We start from the raw sequence: 17,569 nt of genomic DNA, 5'->3' as shown, positions 1-17,569 counted from the left end.
TGATAAGACTCTTCCAATATTTGAGGGGCTGACACAGAGAGGAAGGGATCAAACTATTTTCCCAGACACCCAAAGGCCAGACAAGGAATAATGGATGGAAACTGATCAAGGAGAGATTCAATCTAGAAATAAGGAGAAATTTCCTGACAGTGAGAACAATCAACCAATGGAACAAAAATTGCCTTCAGAAGTTGTTGGAGCTTCATCACTGGAAGTTTTCAAGTAGAGATTGGACTGCCATCTGTCAGAAATAATGCAGGGTCTCTTGCTTGGGTGGGGGTTGGACTAGATGACCTACAAGATCCCTTCCAACTCTGATAATCTGTAATCCCTGTTTTATCCACATCTTTCTCCTTCCTGCCTCTTCTTGGGAGTGCTGCTCTTGACCTGTCACTCAGAAGACAAGTGTGACTAGAAGTCACTTATACTCTTTTGTGCTGTGATGAAATAATGAAGAGTTTTCCTTGTTCCTCCTTAAGGCTGTTTGATGTTGGGGGTCAGAGATCGGAGCGTAAGAAGTGGATTCACTGTTTTGAGGATGTCACGGCAATCATTTTCTGTGTCGCGCTGAGTGGGTATGACCAGGTACTTCATGAAGATGAAACAACGGTGAGTAGTTCCCCGGCTAAATTAATCCCTGCCATGGCTCTTCGATTTCCTGTATTTTGTTCATAGCCATCAGGGTCCTTTCTTAAACCCCTAAGGATTTAACAATATTCTTCGTTGCTCACATGTCTTCATTTGATGCAATGGAGATCCCTTATCTATTCATCCATAGTTGGGTTTAAGCCACTGCAATTCAGCAGGATGGTCTTAGCCCAAATAATCAGTTAATCCAGGGGTCTCCAACCTTGGCAACTTTAAGACTTGTGGGCTTCAATTCTTAAAGTTGCCAAGGTTAGAGACCCCTGAGTTAATCCACTCCCTACAGTAACTCAAGAATTTATCCAGAACTCTTATCCTTTCTCATTGGTTATATCTGACCAGATATCCCTGATAAACAACAGGGGTTTTTTTTTCCAAAGAAAGAAAGGGGAGAAAACACCCTTAATTTTTTTTATTTTTGATTCTTATTCTGCTGAGAGGCGGAAGGGGAGGAAGATCTGAGAGATAGGCTGCTGTCCATGGTGCTGACAGAAAGAAAATGAAAAAAACAGGTGGAAGAGAAAATATTTGAAACAAACTAATATGAACAGATACCAGGTTTGTGCCTGTTTGTGAGAGTCATTTGAATCATGTGTGCATACCTGAAAAGTCAACGCCAGGTTAATTCTAGTGCTAATTGAAAAGTTTAGAAGTGGGCATAAGTTGAAGAGATTGCTAATGCATAGTAGATAATAGTGACCCAATCATTTATCAACTAACATTTATATGGGGGCTGTACTCCCAATGACTTAGAATTATACAAGCAGAGATACACATGCAAACCAGCATTTAAAATGCCACAGCAGTACACAACGGTATGCATTATAAATGGGATGAAAATGTGGAGATTCCAACATCTACCATCTCAGTTTTCTCTCTCACCGCCACATTGATAATTATTTCCAGAAACTCATTTTGATATTTCTGCCAATTATAGTATGTGGATAAATTCCTGCATTATTTTCCATAGGGGGTTCTCTTTTATAAGGCATGCAGAGTGGGAGGGGCACTTTTAGACAGAATAGTCAGGCAAATATTTAGTTATTTCTCCCAGGGTTAACTTTGTAAGAAGAGTTGGGCTTCAGAATTATCCTTGTCCAAAAGAAGCAAAGTGAGTCTATATAGGTAGTCCTCCACTTACAACAGTTCGTTGAGTGACCATTCAAAGTTACAACAGCACTGAAAAATGTGACTTATGACCAATTTTCACAATTACGACCATTGTGGCAACTCCCATGATCACGTGACCGAAATCCAGATGCTTAGTAATTGACTCATATTTATGACCGGTGCTGTGTCTCAGGGTTTTGAAGGGTCATGATCCTCTTTTGCCACCTTCTGACAAGCAAAGTCAATGGGGAAGCCAGATTTGCTGAAAGACCCTTACTAACTTAACATTTGCAGCCGTTCACTTAACAACTGTGGCAAGAAAAGTTGTAAAGTGGAGAAAAACTCACTTAACAAATGCCTCACTTAAACAACAGAACTTTTGGGCTCAATTGCGGTCGAAAGTCGAGGACTACCTGTATTTAATTACTGATAACTGTTCTTACTGGAGCTTCCAAGAGATTTTTCCACACTCCCTCTTGAATCCAACACTAACAGCCAGCAAGACTGTCTGCAGAACATATTGTTTCCATACTGTTGCCTGTTTTTTTTTTCCTCTTTCAACTACTAAAGGGTAGGTGCTTAACTTGATTATTGAATTAACTTTCCATCCGGATGTGCACAAAACATTGGACCAAGTTACCCCACCTGGGTGGATCCTGGCTAATCCACTTCATGAAACCTTTAAAACATAACTCTGTTTGAATCATCAAAGGGATGAGGGTTCCTTTTATAGAGTTACACAACTTTATACCTGTGCAAAACTCCAGAGATTCATCTAATTCCGCCTCTATATTGTGTCATGGAAAATATAGCTACACTCTCAAGCTTTCAAGAAGAGACTGGACTGCCATTTGTCGGAAATGGTATAGGGTCTCCTGCTTGGGTGGGGGGTTGGACTAGATGACCTATAAGATCCCTTCCAACTCTGTTAATCTAATCTAAGTTTAGGGCAGAGAGTGGTAGTTGAGCTCCTGTGAAATGTTTTATTGTTCTTTAAAGTCTTTCTGGGTACTTATGATATGCTTCTTTTTAAATTTTCCTACATTCTGGATCTAAACTGAATGAAAAAATAAATGAATGAATAACCCAATATGCTAAACCATCAGAAAAATTAACCAAGTTGAAAAATAAGCAAGTATACTGTATTGTGCAGATAAAGCTGTAGTGTTTTAACTGGCCTGCTGGTTAACATGTTGTCTGAACTGTGCCTACGCTGTAATATTTTAAAGCAAAACAGTAATCTGGGAAAAATGACTTTCACATAATTGGCTCCATCAATGCAAGAGTAGAATGGGAAAAACAACAACAGAAGAGTTGTTTAATTTCTTCTCCAGAGGAAGTATGTAGTTCTGCTTCATTTCTGACTAAACTTACCTTTGTTGGTTAAAAAATAATGTTGTTGTACTTTTGTGGGAGGGCATATGTGCAACGGAACTTGCAATTATTTTGCTGTTAGTTTTGCAATTTTAGTAAGACGATAGAGGAAAATGGTATGATGACACAAGGACATTTCTTATGTTCGATAAGGTTGAGTCTTCTGAAAATTGGTCCTTCAGATTTCAAAATCAGGGGCCTCTGGTGGCTCAGACTGCTAAGACAGTCTGTTATTAACAGCAGCTGCTTGCAATTACTGCAGGTTCAAGTCCCACCAGGCCCAAGGTTGACTCAGCCTTCCATCCTTTATAAGGTAGGTAAAATGAGGACCCAGATTGTTGGGGGCAATAAGTTGACTTTGTATATAATATACAAATGGATGAAGACTATTGCTTGACATAGTGTAAGCCGCCCTGAGTCTTCGGAGAAGGGCAGGATATAAATGCAAATAAAAAAAAAATATGAGCCTCCCTGCATGGAGTCAGACAAACCGCATTTTCGTTTCGGGGACAGTTATATTTATGGGATCAGAAACTCAAATGAGCTGAACCTGATTGCTTCTTGATTCTTGGATGGAAAGCAACCAGAGAATCCCAGGGCTGTAGAGAAGACCAGAAAGTTTTGGGGTTTTTTTTTAAGTCCCTTGGCCTTTTAGCAAATATTTTCATATTGTGAAAATTGTTGTCCAAACAAGATGCACAATGTGACCTTCAAGGTTGACTCAGAGGAAGCCCTTATGATCCGTGTGGCTCTAACTGGTAAGTTCTTATACCCCACATCCCAAACTGACCAGCTGTAGAATATATCCAAAAGCAGCAGCGGAATAACCTTCATCAGTTCTCAGGTTCAGGCAAATCATTGAATCAAATAGTTCACGTATGAGAAAATGAAAATCTTGAAATAAGAGATTCCACTCTTTTTCCTAGAAAAAGCAACTGACTCCTAAATTAAACCAATGGGTTGAAGTGAGACAGCTGAACTGGCAGCTAGAGTGGTAGACTAGCAGACAGAGAGACTGACAGACAGACCTAGACAGACAGAAAGACAGGCTGTCAGGGTTCTGACGGATGCCCTAATTAAATCATGAGCCTTGAGCCAAGCTTCAAAAGAAATCCATTTATTTATTAGGAGCTTCATGTCGGCATGTTCCCAAATGAAGCCAGCTCTGACTCCACATAATTTATGTCCCCAATCATAACCCTGTCCCCCCCCCCCTGCAAGGATGTGTCATCAATCACATTCGCCAACGGAGCAATCCCCTCCAGCCGCTGAGGGTAGCCCTGGAAGACAGCCTTGTGAAATATATGTCTGGAATGTATTCCTGTCTTTGGCTGCTGTGCTGCTTCATTGGTTTCCCATCCCCCTTGCCTATGGCAACTCAAGATCCAGCCCAGGATGCTTTACAAGTTGACACAGACAGACAGACAGACAGACAGACAGACAACAGACAGACAGACAGACAGAGCCACCACTCAAATGGGATAAACAGGTTTTGTTTCTTTACAAAGAAGTGGGAATCAAACTTTAAAGAAGTTTGATTCCCACTTCTTTGTAAATAAACAAGAGTTGGATTGTTTTGGTGGAGTGTGATTGAAAAGGCACAGGACAAAGGGAGTCTTTCCCAAGGAGCTAAAAGGCAGGTTAACCTGAAATTCTTGTTGTACAGGAAGAGAGACAGGCTGGACTCTCCCTAAACTTTAACAGGGTATATTTAATAAATATGAAGATTTGTGCTTTAGTCTGGCAAGATTCCTGTCTAGAGGTGAGCAACAATAAAGAAACTACTTTGAGTAACTCTTCATGTCATTCTCAGTTCCTTGCATCTACCCATTTTAAAGTTTCTGAGGTTGGGAAGCACTGCTTTAGCTGGATGTCTTTCAAATATGTTTACAGATGTTATTTTCATACAATTTGATGTGTCTATAAAATCATACCTTGTAGAGTAGGATGCTGTGAGCTGTGGTGGGATTCAGCCAGTTCGCACCACTTCGGGAGAACTGGTTGTTAACTTTCTGAGCAGTTTGGTAAACTGGTTGTTGGAAGAAATCATTAGGGCAGAGAACCGGTTGTTAAATTACTTGAATCCCACCACTGGCTGTGAGTTTAGACATTTAAGAATTCACGAGGACATCAAACAGGTGACAATGTCCCCAATCATATGTGCAAATGTGTGCATGTGTGCATATTTATTTATTTATTTATTTATTAATCGTATTTGTATACCGCCCTATCTCCCGGAGGACTCAGCGCGGTTCACAGGCAAGTAAAAAACATATATGTACAAATTAAGATAACCATTAAAAAAATGGTTGTGCATACGTGCATTGTGCAAATCAACAATGTGCAAATGACACAAATGGTGTGATTTGTGTCATGATGTCATGATATACAGGGTTTCTCTTCCTGACCCTGCCCTCTTCTCTGCCCAACTGAACATGCCAGGCTAGTCAAAAGGAAACAAGAAGTTTAAGCTATTCTTGTCTTATGAGAATGTTCTCCAGAAGTGAATTTTGAGTTGGACCCTGCTCTGAAAAAATTGATATTTATTGATTAACGGAGAGTCAATTTACCCAGACATGGGACAGACTAAGAATGATGCATTGACCTAAATTAAGACTATCTCAATGGTGGTCCAGGAGCTTTCAAAAGGATTTTGAATGGTGATGGTAGATGAGAGCTCACTAACTTCACTTTGGCCGACTATCTATGTGGCTATTAAAAAAAAAACTCAGTGGAAGAGATGAATAGCTTTGTTCAGTAGTGGGTTTACCTCCAGAATCTCTTTCTGTCATTCCTATGTTTAACTGAAGATTCTGACACATTTCTCACAACCCAATATTAATTCACATTAACCTATTCTTCTGGTTCTCACCATTGACTCTTTGGAGCAGGCAATGAGTTTCCCCTGTTTTCTTTTATAGGGGGAAATGTCCCAATTTGTCACCTCTTTACTCCCACTTCAAGGTCCTTCACATTTTGATGAGTCTCTAGTCAGGGGTGGGCTTCAAAAATTTTAGCAAGGGGTTCTCTGCCCAGTTGCTGGGTGAGCATGGCCATGGTGGGTGTGGCCTAGTTGGCTTCCTGCACCAAAGCAGGAGGGGGTGTTTTTGCCCTCCCCAGTCTCTGAAGGCTTTCCTCGAACCTCCAGGAGGGCGAAAACAGCCTTCCCAGGCTCCAAAGGCCCTCTGGAGGCCTGAAACAGGCCCGTTTCTGGCCTTCCTGAATTTCTGGTAGACCGGTTTTCACCCTCCCCAAGCCTCCATGCGCGCCCTGCACTTACCTGCAAACATGAGGACTCCTGGGAGGGGAGGGGTAGAGTGGGCGGGGCCAGCCAGGAATAGGATTTAGGGGTTCTCCGAACTGCACAGAATCTTAGTTAGAGGTTCTCTCAAAGCCCTGTGAACCCCCAGCAGCCCACCCCTGCCTCTAGTGGGCTTCTGAGGTACCTCACATTCACTGGAACTTGAGTTGAAAATCTGTGCTTTGATGGCTTGCATTGAAAAGTCCTGGTTGGGGTTTTTTTGCAGAGGGGTGAGGGGTTGGTGCTCCTTCAGGAATCTTCAGCAGATCTTCCCATCACTTGAAAAGATCTCTCTTTTTTATGTCTATCCTCTTTGTCTGGATAATTACAATTTGTACCAGCCGCATTCAGCAGGAACTACGGCACCTGACATGGTGGCCACGTCAAGACCAAAACAAAGACATCTTTCTGGTCTAATAATCTGCTTTGCTTCTCGATAACCCCTATGACTGTCTTGGGTTGGCTTCAACCTCCGTTACGGCTGCTCCTTTCTGCTATTCCATTTCCACCTTCGGCCTCTCGCTTCCAACTCCAGCAGGCTTCTTCACCATCACTTTCCCTGGGCCGGCTGATCTTATCTAACAGAACAAAGGCAAAAATAATGAGGTTTTGAGAGAGACCCTCCCAATTTGGCAGGTAGGAAGCTTTTCTTGAACTGAGAAAAACCATAGAGTTGAAAGCAGCTAAAGGACAGGACACCCCCAGGCTAATTTTGCTGTGAACTATATACCTCCCACCATATGCCATGTATCTTGTCGCTACTTTATTAATGCATTGATTCTCATTTTGCTAATAATCACTTAACCACGTATTGTTATTTCATGCATGCATTCAAACTAAAATCACATTCCTCTCGTTCTTGCATTTGAACTTCTGGGCATTATTGGAAAATTCCAAATTCCAATCTAATCTAATCTTTCTGCTTAAGGCATGAACTAAACTTAATCAAACTACAAATATTCACATTATTCTTAGCTATGGTCTTCCTAGTTCCTTGTCCTTCCCTTTTCCTTCTTTCTTTTTTTCTTTCATCCTTGGTTTATTTTGTGATATGGTTTTGAGCAGACCTCCACCTTCCAAAAAATGTCAGCGTAAGGATGTTGATATTAAACCAACCAACTAACAAATGTTGAATAAAATAACAAAAAGGCGAAAAAATCACACAGCAAGATTATTATCCTGAAGAGCCTTCTCCCTCTTAGACTGCTTTCAACTCTGGATTAATTCAAGGGTGACATCCAGCCATCCTTGGTTAATGTCTACAGTCAAGTACTGTCCCACGCAATCAATGATCCTACGGTCAACATTTTACTGATCTGTTCTAACAAATCTGCATGAATTGCCCTCCGGCTTCAATTTACAGCCTGTAAGGGCAGTAACGTTTCCTCTACTCAGCCATCGAAATGCATGAGCATGGTGATTTATCTGAGATGGAATCCCGTTTATTTATGTATTTATTTATTTATAAGTATGATTCAAAATATTTAGCTTTATTAAAGAAAAACAAAGCCACACGCTTCAGTGCTGCTAACTGAAGCTCGCCTCTTATACCCACTGCGTCTCTTTGGCTGCGTTTCATGCAACATACTTAACTGTTGTTGAGTAGACCCGCTTCCTGGGTTCACACAACGAATTAAACTCTTACCCCAATCAAACTGATTTGGTGAATTCAACAGGCAAAGCCCTAAAAGAAACTAACCCCAGTTAAAACTGAGCAACTTCTGTACATGGTCTTTAAGTGTGTTGTGCAAACCCAGTTGTCATCTATCTACACATTTTTATTTTGGTGTTTAAATACAGGCTGTGTTGCACCCATCGTTGTCTGCTTCCTTTTGAGTTTTTTCCTTTTTTAATTTTAGATGCTTCCCTACATGTTGAAGATGGCTTTGTGTAACCATCCCTCCCTGACACGTTATCTCTTTTACGTTACAGAATCGCATGCATGAATCGCTGAAGCTGTTTGATAGCATCTGTAACAATAAATGGTTCACAGATACCTCCATTATCCTCTTCCTCAATAAGAAGGACATCTTTGAAGAGAAGATTAAGAAATCCCCCTTAATTATCTGCTTCCCAGATTATACAGGTAAATAAAACACATCCTTTCATTTTTTAAAAATAAATAAATATGGGACTCAGAACATTTGCCTTTTGTTGAGGCAAAAATTCCCAAACTATGGTCCACAAGTAGACCAGATGTTGTATCAAAATTGTTTTTGAAAGGGCTAGGGAAACATTGCTGGAGAAGACTCCTGCGAGTCCCTTGGACGGCAAGGCGATCAAACCGGTCAGTCCTAGAGGAGATCAACCGTGACTGCTCTTTAGAAGGCCAGATCCTGAAGAGGAAACTCAAATACTTTGGCCACCTAATGAGAAGGAAGGACTCACTGGAAAAGAGGCTAATGCTGGGAAAGATTGAGGGCAAAAGAAGGGATGGCAGAGAATGAGGTGAGCTTAAGTGGACTCCAGAGGATGGTAGAGGACAGGAAGGCCTGGAGAAATGTTATCCATGGGGTCGCAATGAGTCAGACACAACTTTGCGACTAACAACAACAACAACAAGGACACATTAAGAATATCTAAATATGGCCCTATCGTTGATTAAATCACCTTCAGATAACAGACTCGGGGATAGTTTTGAAGAGGTTTAGATTACAAGAGGAACTTGGCGTAAGTCCAACATGTGCATAATATGGATGTTGTTGCTACTGAACACCTTTCTCTGAAAAGAAGCATTAGCTAAGTAGATGTTCTTTTTGTCATCCTAGCCTGGACCCCACGCTTTGCTTGCCGAACAGGAAAATTTATTAAGCATTTTGCTAGCATCATCAGGAACAGTGGACTAAAGGAATTGCATCAGTTTCTTTCTTTATAGTTCTGTGCAGAACTTTATATTTAGAATGAGTTGAAGGCATAAAGGAGAAGGAGGAGAAAGGGGGAGGAGGAGGGGGAGGGGGGTGGAGGAGGAGGAGGAGGAGGAAGAAGAAGAAGAAGAAGAAGAAGAAGAAGAAGAAGAAGAAGAAGAAGAAGAAGAAGAAGAAGAAGAAGAAGAAGAAGAAGAAGAAGAAGACTGCTGCCATGTCATCCTTATTGGATGACATACAGTATATAAAGGTCATCTTTATTGACATAGTCAACTTTGTTTGTTGATTAAGATGAGGAGTCTGGAAAATGGGAAAGGTTAATAGCTCTCCTTCCCTTCTCCTCAAGGTTGCTATTAGCCCAAAAGTATCTGTGGGGAAGGGTCAAAACAGTTAAAATGGCAACTTAACCCATGTGGTTCAAGCCCTAAATCAGAAGGGAATTTCCATCAAGTTCAGAGTTCAGAGAAGACCCACAAAAAATGATTAGGGGCCTAGAAACTAAAATGATTACAGAAATTAGGTATACCTAGCCTAGTGAAAAGAAGGACTAGAGGTGCGATAGCAGTCTTCCAATACTTGAAGGGGTGCTACAAGAAAAAGGGGGTCAACTTATTTTCCAAAGCCCCTGTAGGGAGGACAAGAAACCATGGATGGAAACTAATCAAGGAGAGAAACAACCTAGAACTTAGGAGAAAGTTCCTGACAGTGAGAACAATTAACCAGTGGAACAACTTGCCTTCAGAAGTTGTGGGTGCTTCAACGGAGGCTTCTAAGAAGCGACTGAACAGCCATTTATCAGAATAGTATAGATCTCTTGCAAGAACAGTGGTTGGATTAGATGGTCTCCAAAATCCCTTTTTTATTGTTAAATTTTCTATCCTATGGTTCTGATCCTATATACCATATTTTTCAGTGTATAAGACGCACTGGAGTATAAGACGCATCTTAATTTTGGGGGAGGAAAACAAGAAAAAAAGATTTCTGCCTCTGCCTACCAGCATCAGGATCAGCGGCGTCCTCACTTCCATTCAGATTTTGATAACGGGAGCGGCCTGGGGAAGTGCGGAGGTCGGGACTTGCTTGGCGAAGCAGGTGCTGCACAGGTGGCAAAAGGCAAGGCGCTGCCACCCAAAAACACTGTTGCCACGATCTCCGCCACCTGGAGATCTCCGCTGCCTCCCGAATTCCAAAAATGGGGTGTGCAGAGGCAAAGAAAGAGCATCGTGTTTTTGGGCGGTTCCAGGCAGCAGACATCGCAGCAACAGTTTTCGGGTAGCGCCTTGCCTTACACCTCCTGCGCAGTGCCCAGCAAGCCAGCTGTTCTCCAATGAGGCTGAGGCATCGGTCAGACATGTGTTGCTGCAGCCGGATCTGCCTCGAGACTGAGTCATAGTTTTTTGACCACGCCCCTTCCTCCTTCCTGTTGGACCCAGTTTCGACTCAGTCGGCCTGAGAGAAACATCTCTAGCAGATCTGGCTTCCAGCCCATTTCTGTTCGATTTTTTCAGTCACTGTGAGTTTTTTGACCAAAATATTTCTTTTTTCTAATCAGGAAACATACCAGGCTTGCTTCAGTCTAGCAGAACCATACCGGTCTACTTGCCTTTTTTGGGAGCACACTGGTCTACCTTCTTTAAAAATAGAGGCACCGGTCTACTAATTGCCTTTTTTTGGGAGGGGGGAGCGCACCGATCTACCTTCTTTAAAAATAGAGGCACCAGTCTACTAGCCGCCTACAGCACTGATCAGCTGCAGTGCGGCCCTTTGAAGCACCGCGGCAGATCCAAGACCGTTTTCATGAGGACATGCAGCTGTGCAATGCACAGAGGCTGACAACCTTCGAATGTGGGAGGCGGCAGGTGGGGCTATATTCGATGTATAAGATGCACCCAGATTTTCACCCTCTTTTTGGGGGTAAAAATATGGTGTATGGTGTATATATATATATTCATCCACAATGGACAAAGATACAAACAGGTAGAAGGAGCACCCATGGGATCACCCCTCTCACCTGTCATCGCAAACCTATACATGGAACACTTTGAAACCAACGCTTTAGATAAATCTGAATATAAACCCAAACTCTGGCTCAGATATGTAGATGACACCTTCGTAATTTGGCCACACGGAAAGAAAGAACTAGATAACTTCCTCACACCTTCACCCCAAAATACAATTTATTATGGAAATAGAAATGAACAACCAACTCCCCTTTCTAGATGTCCTAATCTACAAAAAACCAAACGGCTCCCTAAGACACACAATCTACCAGAAAAAAACACACACCAACCGCTATTTAAATGCACAATCACATCACAGATCAACTCTGTAGCCAAGACTCTCATCTCCAGAACCAAACACCTAGCTGACAAAGACCACCTAGAAACCGAATTACACACACTTACAAACGTACTAATCTCAAACGGATTCCAAAGAAACACAATTACAAACCTAATCCAAAAAGACACTCAACCCAAAAACCAAGACACAGAACAAAACAATGACATCGCCCTCCTCCCATACAACAAAGGCACTACAGATAAAATCAGCAAAATTCTCCACAAACACAACATCAAGACAGCCTTCTGCACAGACCAAAAAATAGCCAACATCTTAAGAAACTCCAAAGACAAGATCCAGCTAGAAAACCAAGGAGTCTATGAAATACCTTGCAAAATCTGCCCAGCAACATACATTGGACAAACTAATAGGAGAATAAATGCACGCATAGCAGAACAGAAGATTGCAGTAAGAAAAGAAGAAAAAACTTCATCTCTTTTCCAACACCTTAAAGCAACAGGACATGACACTGATTTTGAAGGAACCAAATTAATCTCCAAAACTGAACACTATCACAAGAGAATAATTATGGAAGCCATAGAAATAGAGAAACATAACATGAATAAACGCGATGATACCTCCTGCTTACCAAACATCTGGAAACTAGCACTAGTCAAGAAACGAATCCCAGCTACAAAAATTGACACCAACACACGACAGGACCTCGAACTCAGAACCAGACCAGAGCCCCAAATGCTACTTCCCACACAAACATCAACCCCATTAACCAATTAGCAACACAGCCAACCAAGCAGCTTGCAACAGCTAGGCCTGCAATTCAAAAAACACCCCCCACACCAGTATTTATAGAGAAGCAGCAGTTAAAATCCACACTTTGCTCACATAAGAACAAAGCCAAAGCCTGAAGATGATGAGTGAGATCTCATCGAAACGTTGCCTAAATACTTCCAATCTTACACGGGAAAAGACCTGAACATACCAAAACCACACACACATATACACACACACATATACACACACACATATACACACACACGCACACACACACACTTTGAATTCTTTAGAATTAAAGGATCCAAAACATCATCTGCATGTTTAGAGACAGAGTTTGGTCTAGCAGTCAAGACATCAGGTTCCCAGGAAACTGGGACCATGAGTTCAAATCCCACCTTAGCCATGAAAAGCTAAGCTAGGTAACCTGGGAGCAGTCTGTCTCTCTGTCTCTCTTTCTCTCTGTCTCTCTGTCTCTCTGTCTCTCTTTCTCTCTGTCTCTCTTTCTCTCTGTCTCTCTTTCTCTCTGTCTCTCTTTCTCTCTGTCTCTCTTTCTCTCTTTCTCTCTGTCTCTCTTTCTCTCTGTCTCTCTTTCTCTCTGTCTCTCTTTCTCTCTTTCTCTCTGTCTCTCTTTCTCTCTGTCTCTCTTTCTCTCTGTCTCTCTTTCTCTCTCTCTCTTTCTCTCTGTCTCTCTTTCTCTCTTTCTCTCTGTCTCTCTGTCTCTCTTTCTCTCTGTCTCTCTGTCTCTCTTTCTCTCTGTCTCTCTTTCTCTCTGTCTCTCTTTCTCTCTGTCTCTGTCTCTCTCTGTCTCTCTCTCTCTCTCTCTCCCCCCCCCACCCACATCCATCTAACAGGGTTGTTATTGGGGGGGGGGGAATAGGAGGAGGAAGGAATGTTGGATGTGTTTGCCACCTCAGGTATTTGCAAAAATAATAAAGATGGGATACAAATAAATAAATAAATAAATGCAGATAGTGCTCAACTTACAACCACAATTGAAGCCACAGCTTCCGTTGCTATGCAAGACAGTTGTTAAGTGAGGTTTGCCCCATTTTACGACCTTTCTTGCTACGGTTCTTAAGTGAATCACTGCAGTTGTGAAATTAGTAACGGTTGTTAAGTGAATCTGGCTCCCCCTTTGATGTTGGTTGTCAGAAGGTCATAAAAGGGGATCACGGACCCCGGGACACTGCAACCGTCATCAATATGAATTTTGATTCATGATCATGGAGATGCTACAACAGCCATAAATGAGAAAAGTGTTCATAAGTCACTTTCTTCCGTGTCATTGTAACTTTGAATGGTCACTAAACAAACTGTTGTAAATCAAGGACTACCTGTATACAGTTTTGGGAATTCCAGCAAACATACCTTGAATTCTTTATCATTACAGGACCCAAAACTTTGTGGTTTGGGAACATTTTGGTCAACCATTTGTCTGAAATGATATAGGGTTGCCTGCCAAAGCAGGGGATTGGACTAGAAGACCTCCAAGGTCCCTGTTCTGTTCTGTTCTGTTCTGTTCTGTTCTGTTCTGTTCTGTTCTATTATTCTATTCTATTCTTCTGTTCTATTCTATTCTATTCTATTTTATCTTATTCCTATTCTATGCTATGCTACGCAACGCTACTCTACTCTACTCCACTCCACTCCACTTCACTCCATTCTTATTCCATTCTTCTCTTCTCTTCTCTTCTACTCTACTCTACTCTACTCCATTCTTATGCCGTTATTCTATTCTATTCTATTCTATTCTATTCTATTCTATTCTATTCTATTCTATTCTTTCTTTTGTTCTATAATTCCTATTCCTATTCTATGCTATGCTACTCTACTGTACTCCATTCTTATTCCATTTTTCTCTTCTCTTCTCTTCTCTTCTCTTCTCTTCTCTTCTCTTCTCTTCTCTTCTCTTCAGGAAATTCAAACCTTGGTTCTCCAAAACCTTTCATTCTGCCTCTTGATTGGTTGGCCCTCCTGTCAAGGGGAGCCAACATGGACAGTCTCTTCGTGGGGGAGGGGGGGCTTCAAAACATACTTTCACTTGGCTCTTCTTTCTCTCCCTCACAGGAACCAGCAACTTCCCGGATGCGGTGGCTTACATCCAGACGCAGTACGAGAGCAAGAATAAGTCATCCAACAAAGAGATATACACTCACATCACCTGTGCCACCGACACCAATAACATCCAGTTTGTCTTTGATGCCGTAACTGATGTCATAATTGCCAATAACTTGCGTGGATGTGGACTATATTAAAACCCCTTCCTCCCCCCGGTCCTGTAGAAGAATCTCAATTCATTGCTTTCTTTGATTCGGTCTCCTTACTCATCTTATGTAGCCCTAAGACCATCAGTTTGTTTCAGATGTAAGGGTTGGGGAGCATGGGTTCTGCACTCCACTTTGGTCTGTTATGAGGGGAAATTGTTGTCTGTGCCTCCATTCATGGGGTTTTTCTTCTCTGCATAAACACGAAAGAGATAAAAGACTTAATAATCAGCTCTGGAAATGCCCGGAAGGAAATTTCATAAAAATTGTTGATTTCCCAAATCTTGCTCAAACTTTCAACTCTTGTTTCCATTTTCCCACATCTGTTCCAGAGATGGGCTTCAGATATTGTTACCACCGGTTCGCCACACATGCGCACCTCCCCCAAGCATGCGCCCGGCCTCGAAAATGTGGCTAAATAGGACGGCATAGTGCCGGGGCGGGGGGCGGGCCCACTCGCGCTTGCCGCTACCGGTTCTCCCGAACCGGTAGAAACCAGCTGAATCCCCCCCTCTGATCATGTTCCTCTGCCTTTAAATTCTCTGATTTCTTTTTTCACGAAAAGCCTAAGACCATAAAAATAGATAGATTATTAATATTTTGGTTCAGGGGTCTGCAACCATGGCAACTTTAAGACTTGTGGACTTCAACTCCCAGAATTCCTCAGCCAGCTTTGCTGGCTGAGGAATTCTGGAAGTTGAAGTCCACAAGTCTTAAAGTTGCCAAGATTGGAGACCCCTGATTTGGATGATATTTTTTTTTCATTATTTCTCCCTCCCCCCATCCCCCTCCAATCTCTTTCCTTCCACCCAACCTGGACTTTTGTGTCTTCAAATTTTACTGTTTTTCCATTCTGAAATACATCCGAAATTCCTGAATATTGAATTTCAAGAGCAAGTATCCCATGTATTCATTTTGCCATTCAGGCAAAATATCCACACATTTAAGGACTAGACCAGGGGTCTCCAACCTTGACAACTTCAAGACTTGTGGACTTCAACTCCCAGAATTCTGGGAGTTGAAGTCCACAAGTCTTAAAGTTGCCAAGGTTGGAGACCCCTGGACTAGACAATCAGTGGCCAATTCTTAAAATCTGATAAAAGAGCAGCTTGCTCCATTTTAACTCCCAGGATCAGAGTTTTTGTCATCTTGAGAAGGTTGTATTTTCCACTCTCATTCTCACTGTGGTTCAGAATTCTTTTTTCTTCCCACTTATTTGTTGGAAGCAGATAATTGTTGGGCTTGTCTGGCAAAATATCTTTCTCGCATCCTGCCGGAGAAATGTGGCTTTTTCAGAAAACATTAAACTGGAAAATATGGGTTTATATCATGAATATGTCCAGCATTCCTGATATAAACTGGAATGACAGAGTTGGAAGGGACCTTGGAGGTCTTCTAGTCCAACCTCCTGCTCAAGGCAGGAGACTTTACACCATCTTGGACAAATGGCTGTCCAATCCCTTTTTGAAAACCTCCAGTGATGGAGCAACTTATAGCCACCCATTTTATAGCACCCACACACCCTCTGTGCAGCTAACAATGAATGAGAGGTTCACAAAGAACACGGTCTATTAAGCAAAGGTTTTGTTTTTCATGGAAAGAAATAGGGATGACATTAAGGTGCCATGTATTTTGGTGGGCACATCAAAGGTCCCATCACAGGAGCCTTTTCATTTGAAACCAGCTTTGTGTACGTTCCTCCTTCAATCGAGCAGGAAGTAGAGTAGATAAAAGGAAGTAAGGAGAGCCAGTTTAGTCTTGGGGTGAAGATACCAGGCTAGAAAGCAGGAGATTGTGAGTTCTAGTCTCGCCTTAGCCATGAAAGCCAGTTGAATGGGTTTGGGCCAATCTCTAGGAGACAGTGATTCTAGTCCCGCCTTAGAAATCAAAGCTGATTGGGTTACCTTGAACCAGTCTCTCTCAGCCCGATGCACCTTCACAGGGTTGTTGTGCTGGGCAAACAAGAAGGAGGAAGTTGTGTTGGATATGTTTGTTGCTTTGAGTTAAAATAATAAAGGCAGGGTACAAACAAATAAATGAATAGGATGGTTCACGACCATGTCCAACAGAATTATGGTGCAAGGCGGTGTTCCTGGCTCATAGGTAGATTTATTAGGTATCATGGTGGTCAGAGTGAAGAAGAGACAATGGTTGGAATCTGGTTTGTATGTCAAAAGTGCCATGTGAATGGGGCAGAGGGCAATCGGCCACAGGAAATATGGGAGTAAATAGATGAAAGAAAAACCAAGCGAGATGGATCATGAAGCTAAGAGTTATGCAGAAGACTCCTCAGTTTGAACAAAGGCAAGTAGAAAGTCCAAGGAAGTTGATTTTGGAATGGGAAAAGTAGAAAAAGACTCAAAGGCCAGAAGGAAATGGTTGCAAAACCTACTGGGGAAAGTCTTGGATTAAGTCCTCCAGATGTTGTTGGTGTTCCATCACTGGAGGTTTTAAAAGAAAAGATTGGACAACCATTTGTCTGAACTGGTCTAGGGCTTCCTGCCTGAACAGCGAGTTGGACTAGAAGACCTCCAAGGTCCCTTCCACCTTCATTATTCTGTTAATCTTATGACTATTTGGCCAATCAGTAAGACTTTCTTGAAACCATAGAAGAATGCTAGGTTTGGGTGGAAGGCAGGTGGATATTAACTGAATCAGGAATATCAGGTAGAAAAACCAAGATCTTCTTACTGGATGGTTTCTGTATGTATCGGGCTCCATTTCCCCATAATCCACCATCCTGACCGTTAGTCGTGCTAACTGGGGATCATGGGAGAGATGTTCAAGAGATACGTTGAAGGTATCAGATTGCCATTGCAAATTAGAGGCACAAGGTAATATAACGTTCCTTCAGCTAATTGAATTTAGAGGAATGGATGAGAGCAGAAGTGATGGAGTGATAAGATACGAAATATGAGCCTGCCCTCAGGAATCTG

At 42.0% G+C, this 17,569-nt stretch overlaps 1 protein-coding gene across 1 annotated transcript in view; it reads left to right on the top strand.

Annotated features, from left to right (window-relative positions):
- Window positions 1–15,133, top strand: part of LOC131184076 (guanine nucleotide-binding protein G(o) subunit alpha) — a 229,577-nt gene extending 214,444 nt beyond the window's left edge. Inside the window, exons 6-8 of the mRNA XM_058155022.1 lie at window positions 480–609; window positions 8,363–8,516; window positions 14,437–15,133. Coding sequence (XP_058011005.1) covers window positions 480–609; window positions 8,363–8,516; window positions 14,437–14,624 — 472 coding nt within the window. The 3' untranslated portion in view covers window positions 14,625–15,133. The remainder of the gene's footprint in view (window positions 1–479; window positions 610–8,362; window positions 8,517–14,436) is intronic.
- Window positions 15,134–17,569: the final 2,436 nt, after the last annotated feature.

This window comes from Ahaetulla prasina, chromosome 12, assembly GCF_028640845.1.
Source record: "Ahaetulla prasina isolate Xishuangbanna chromosome 12, ASM2864084v1, whole genome shotgun sequence".
Classification (NCBI taxonomy): Eukaryota; Metazoa; Chordata; class Lepidosauria; order Squamata; family Colubridae; genus Ahaetulla; species Ahaetulla prasina.
The sequence above is the reverse complement of the archived record's forward strand: the minus strand, read 5'-3'. Positions and strand labels throughout refer to the sequence as shown.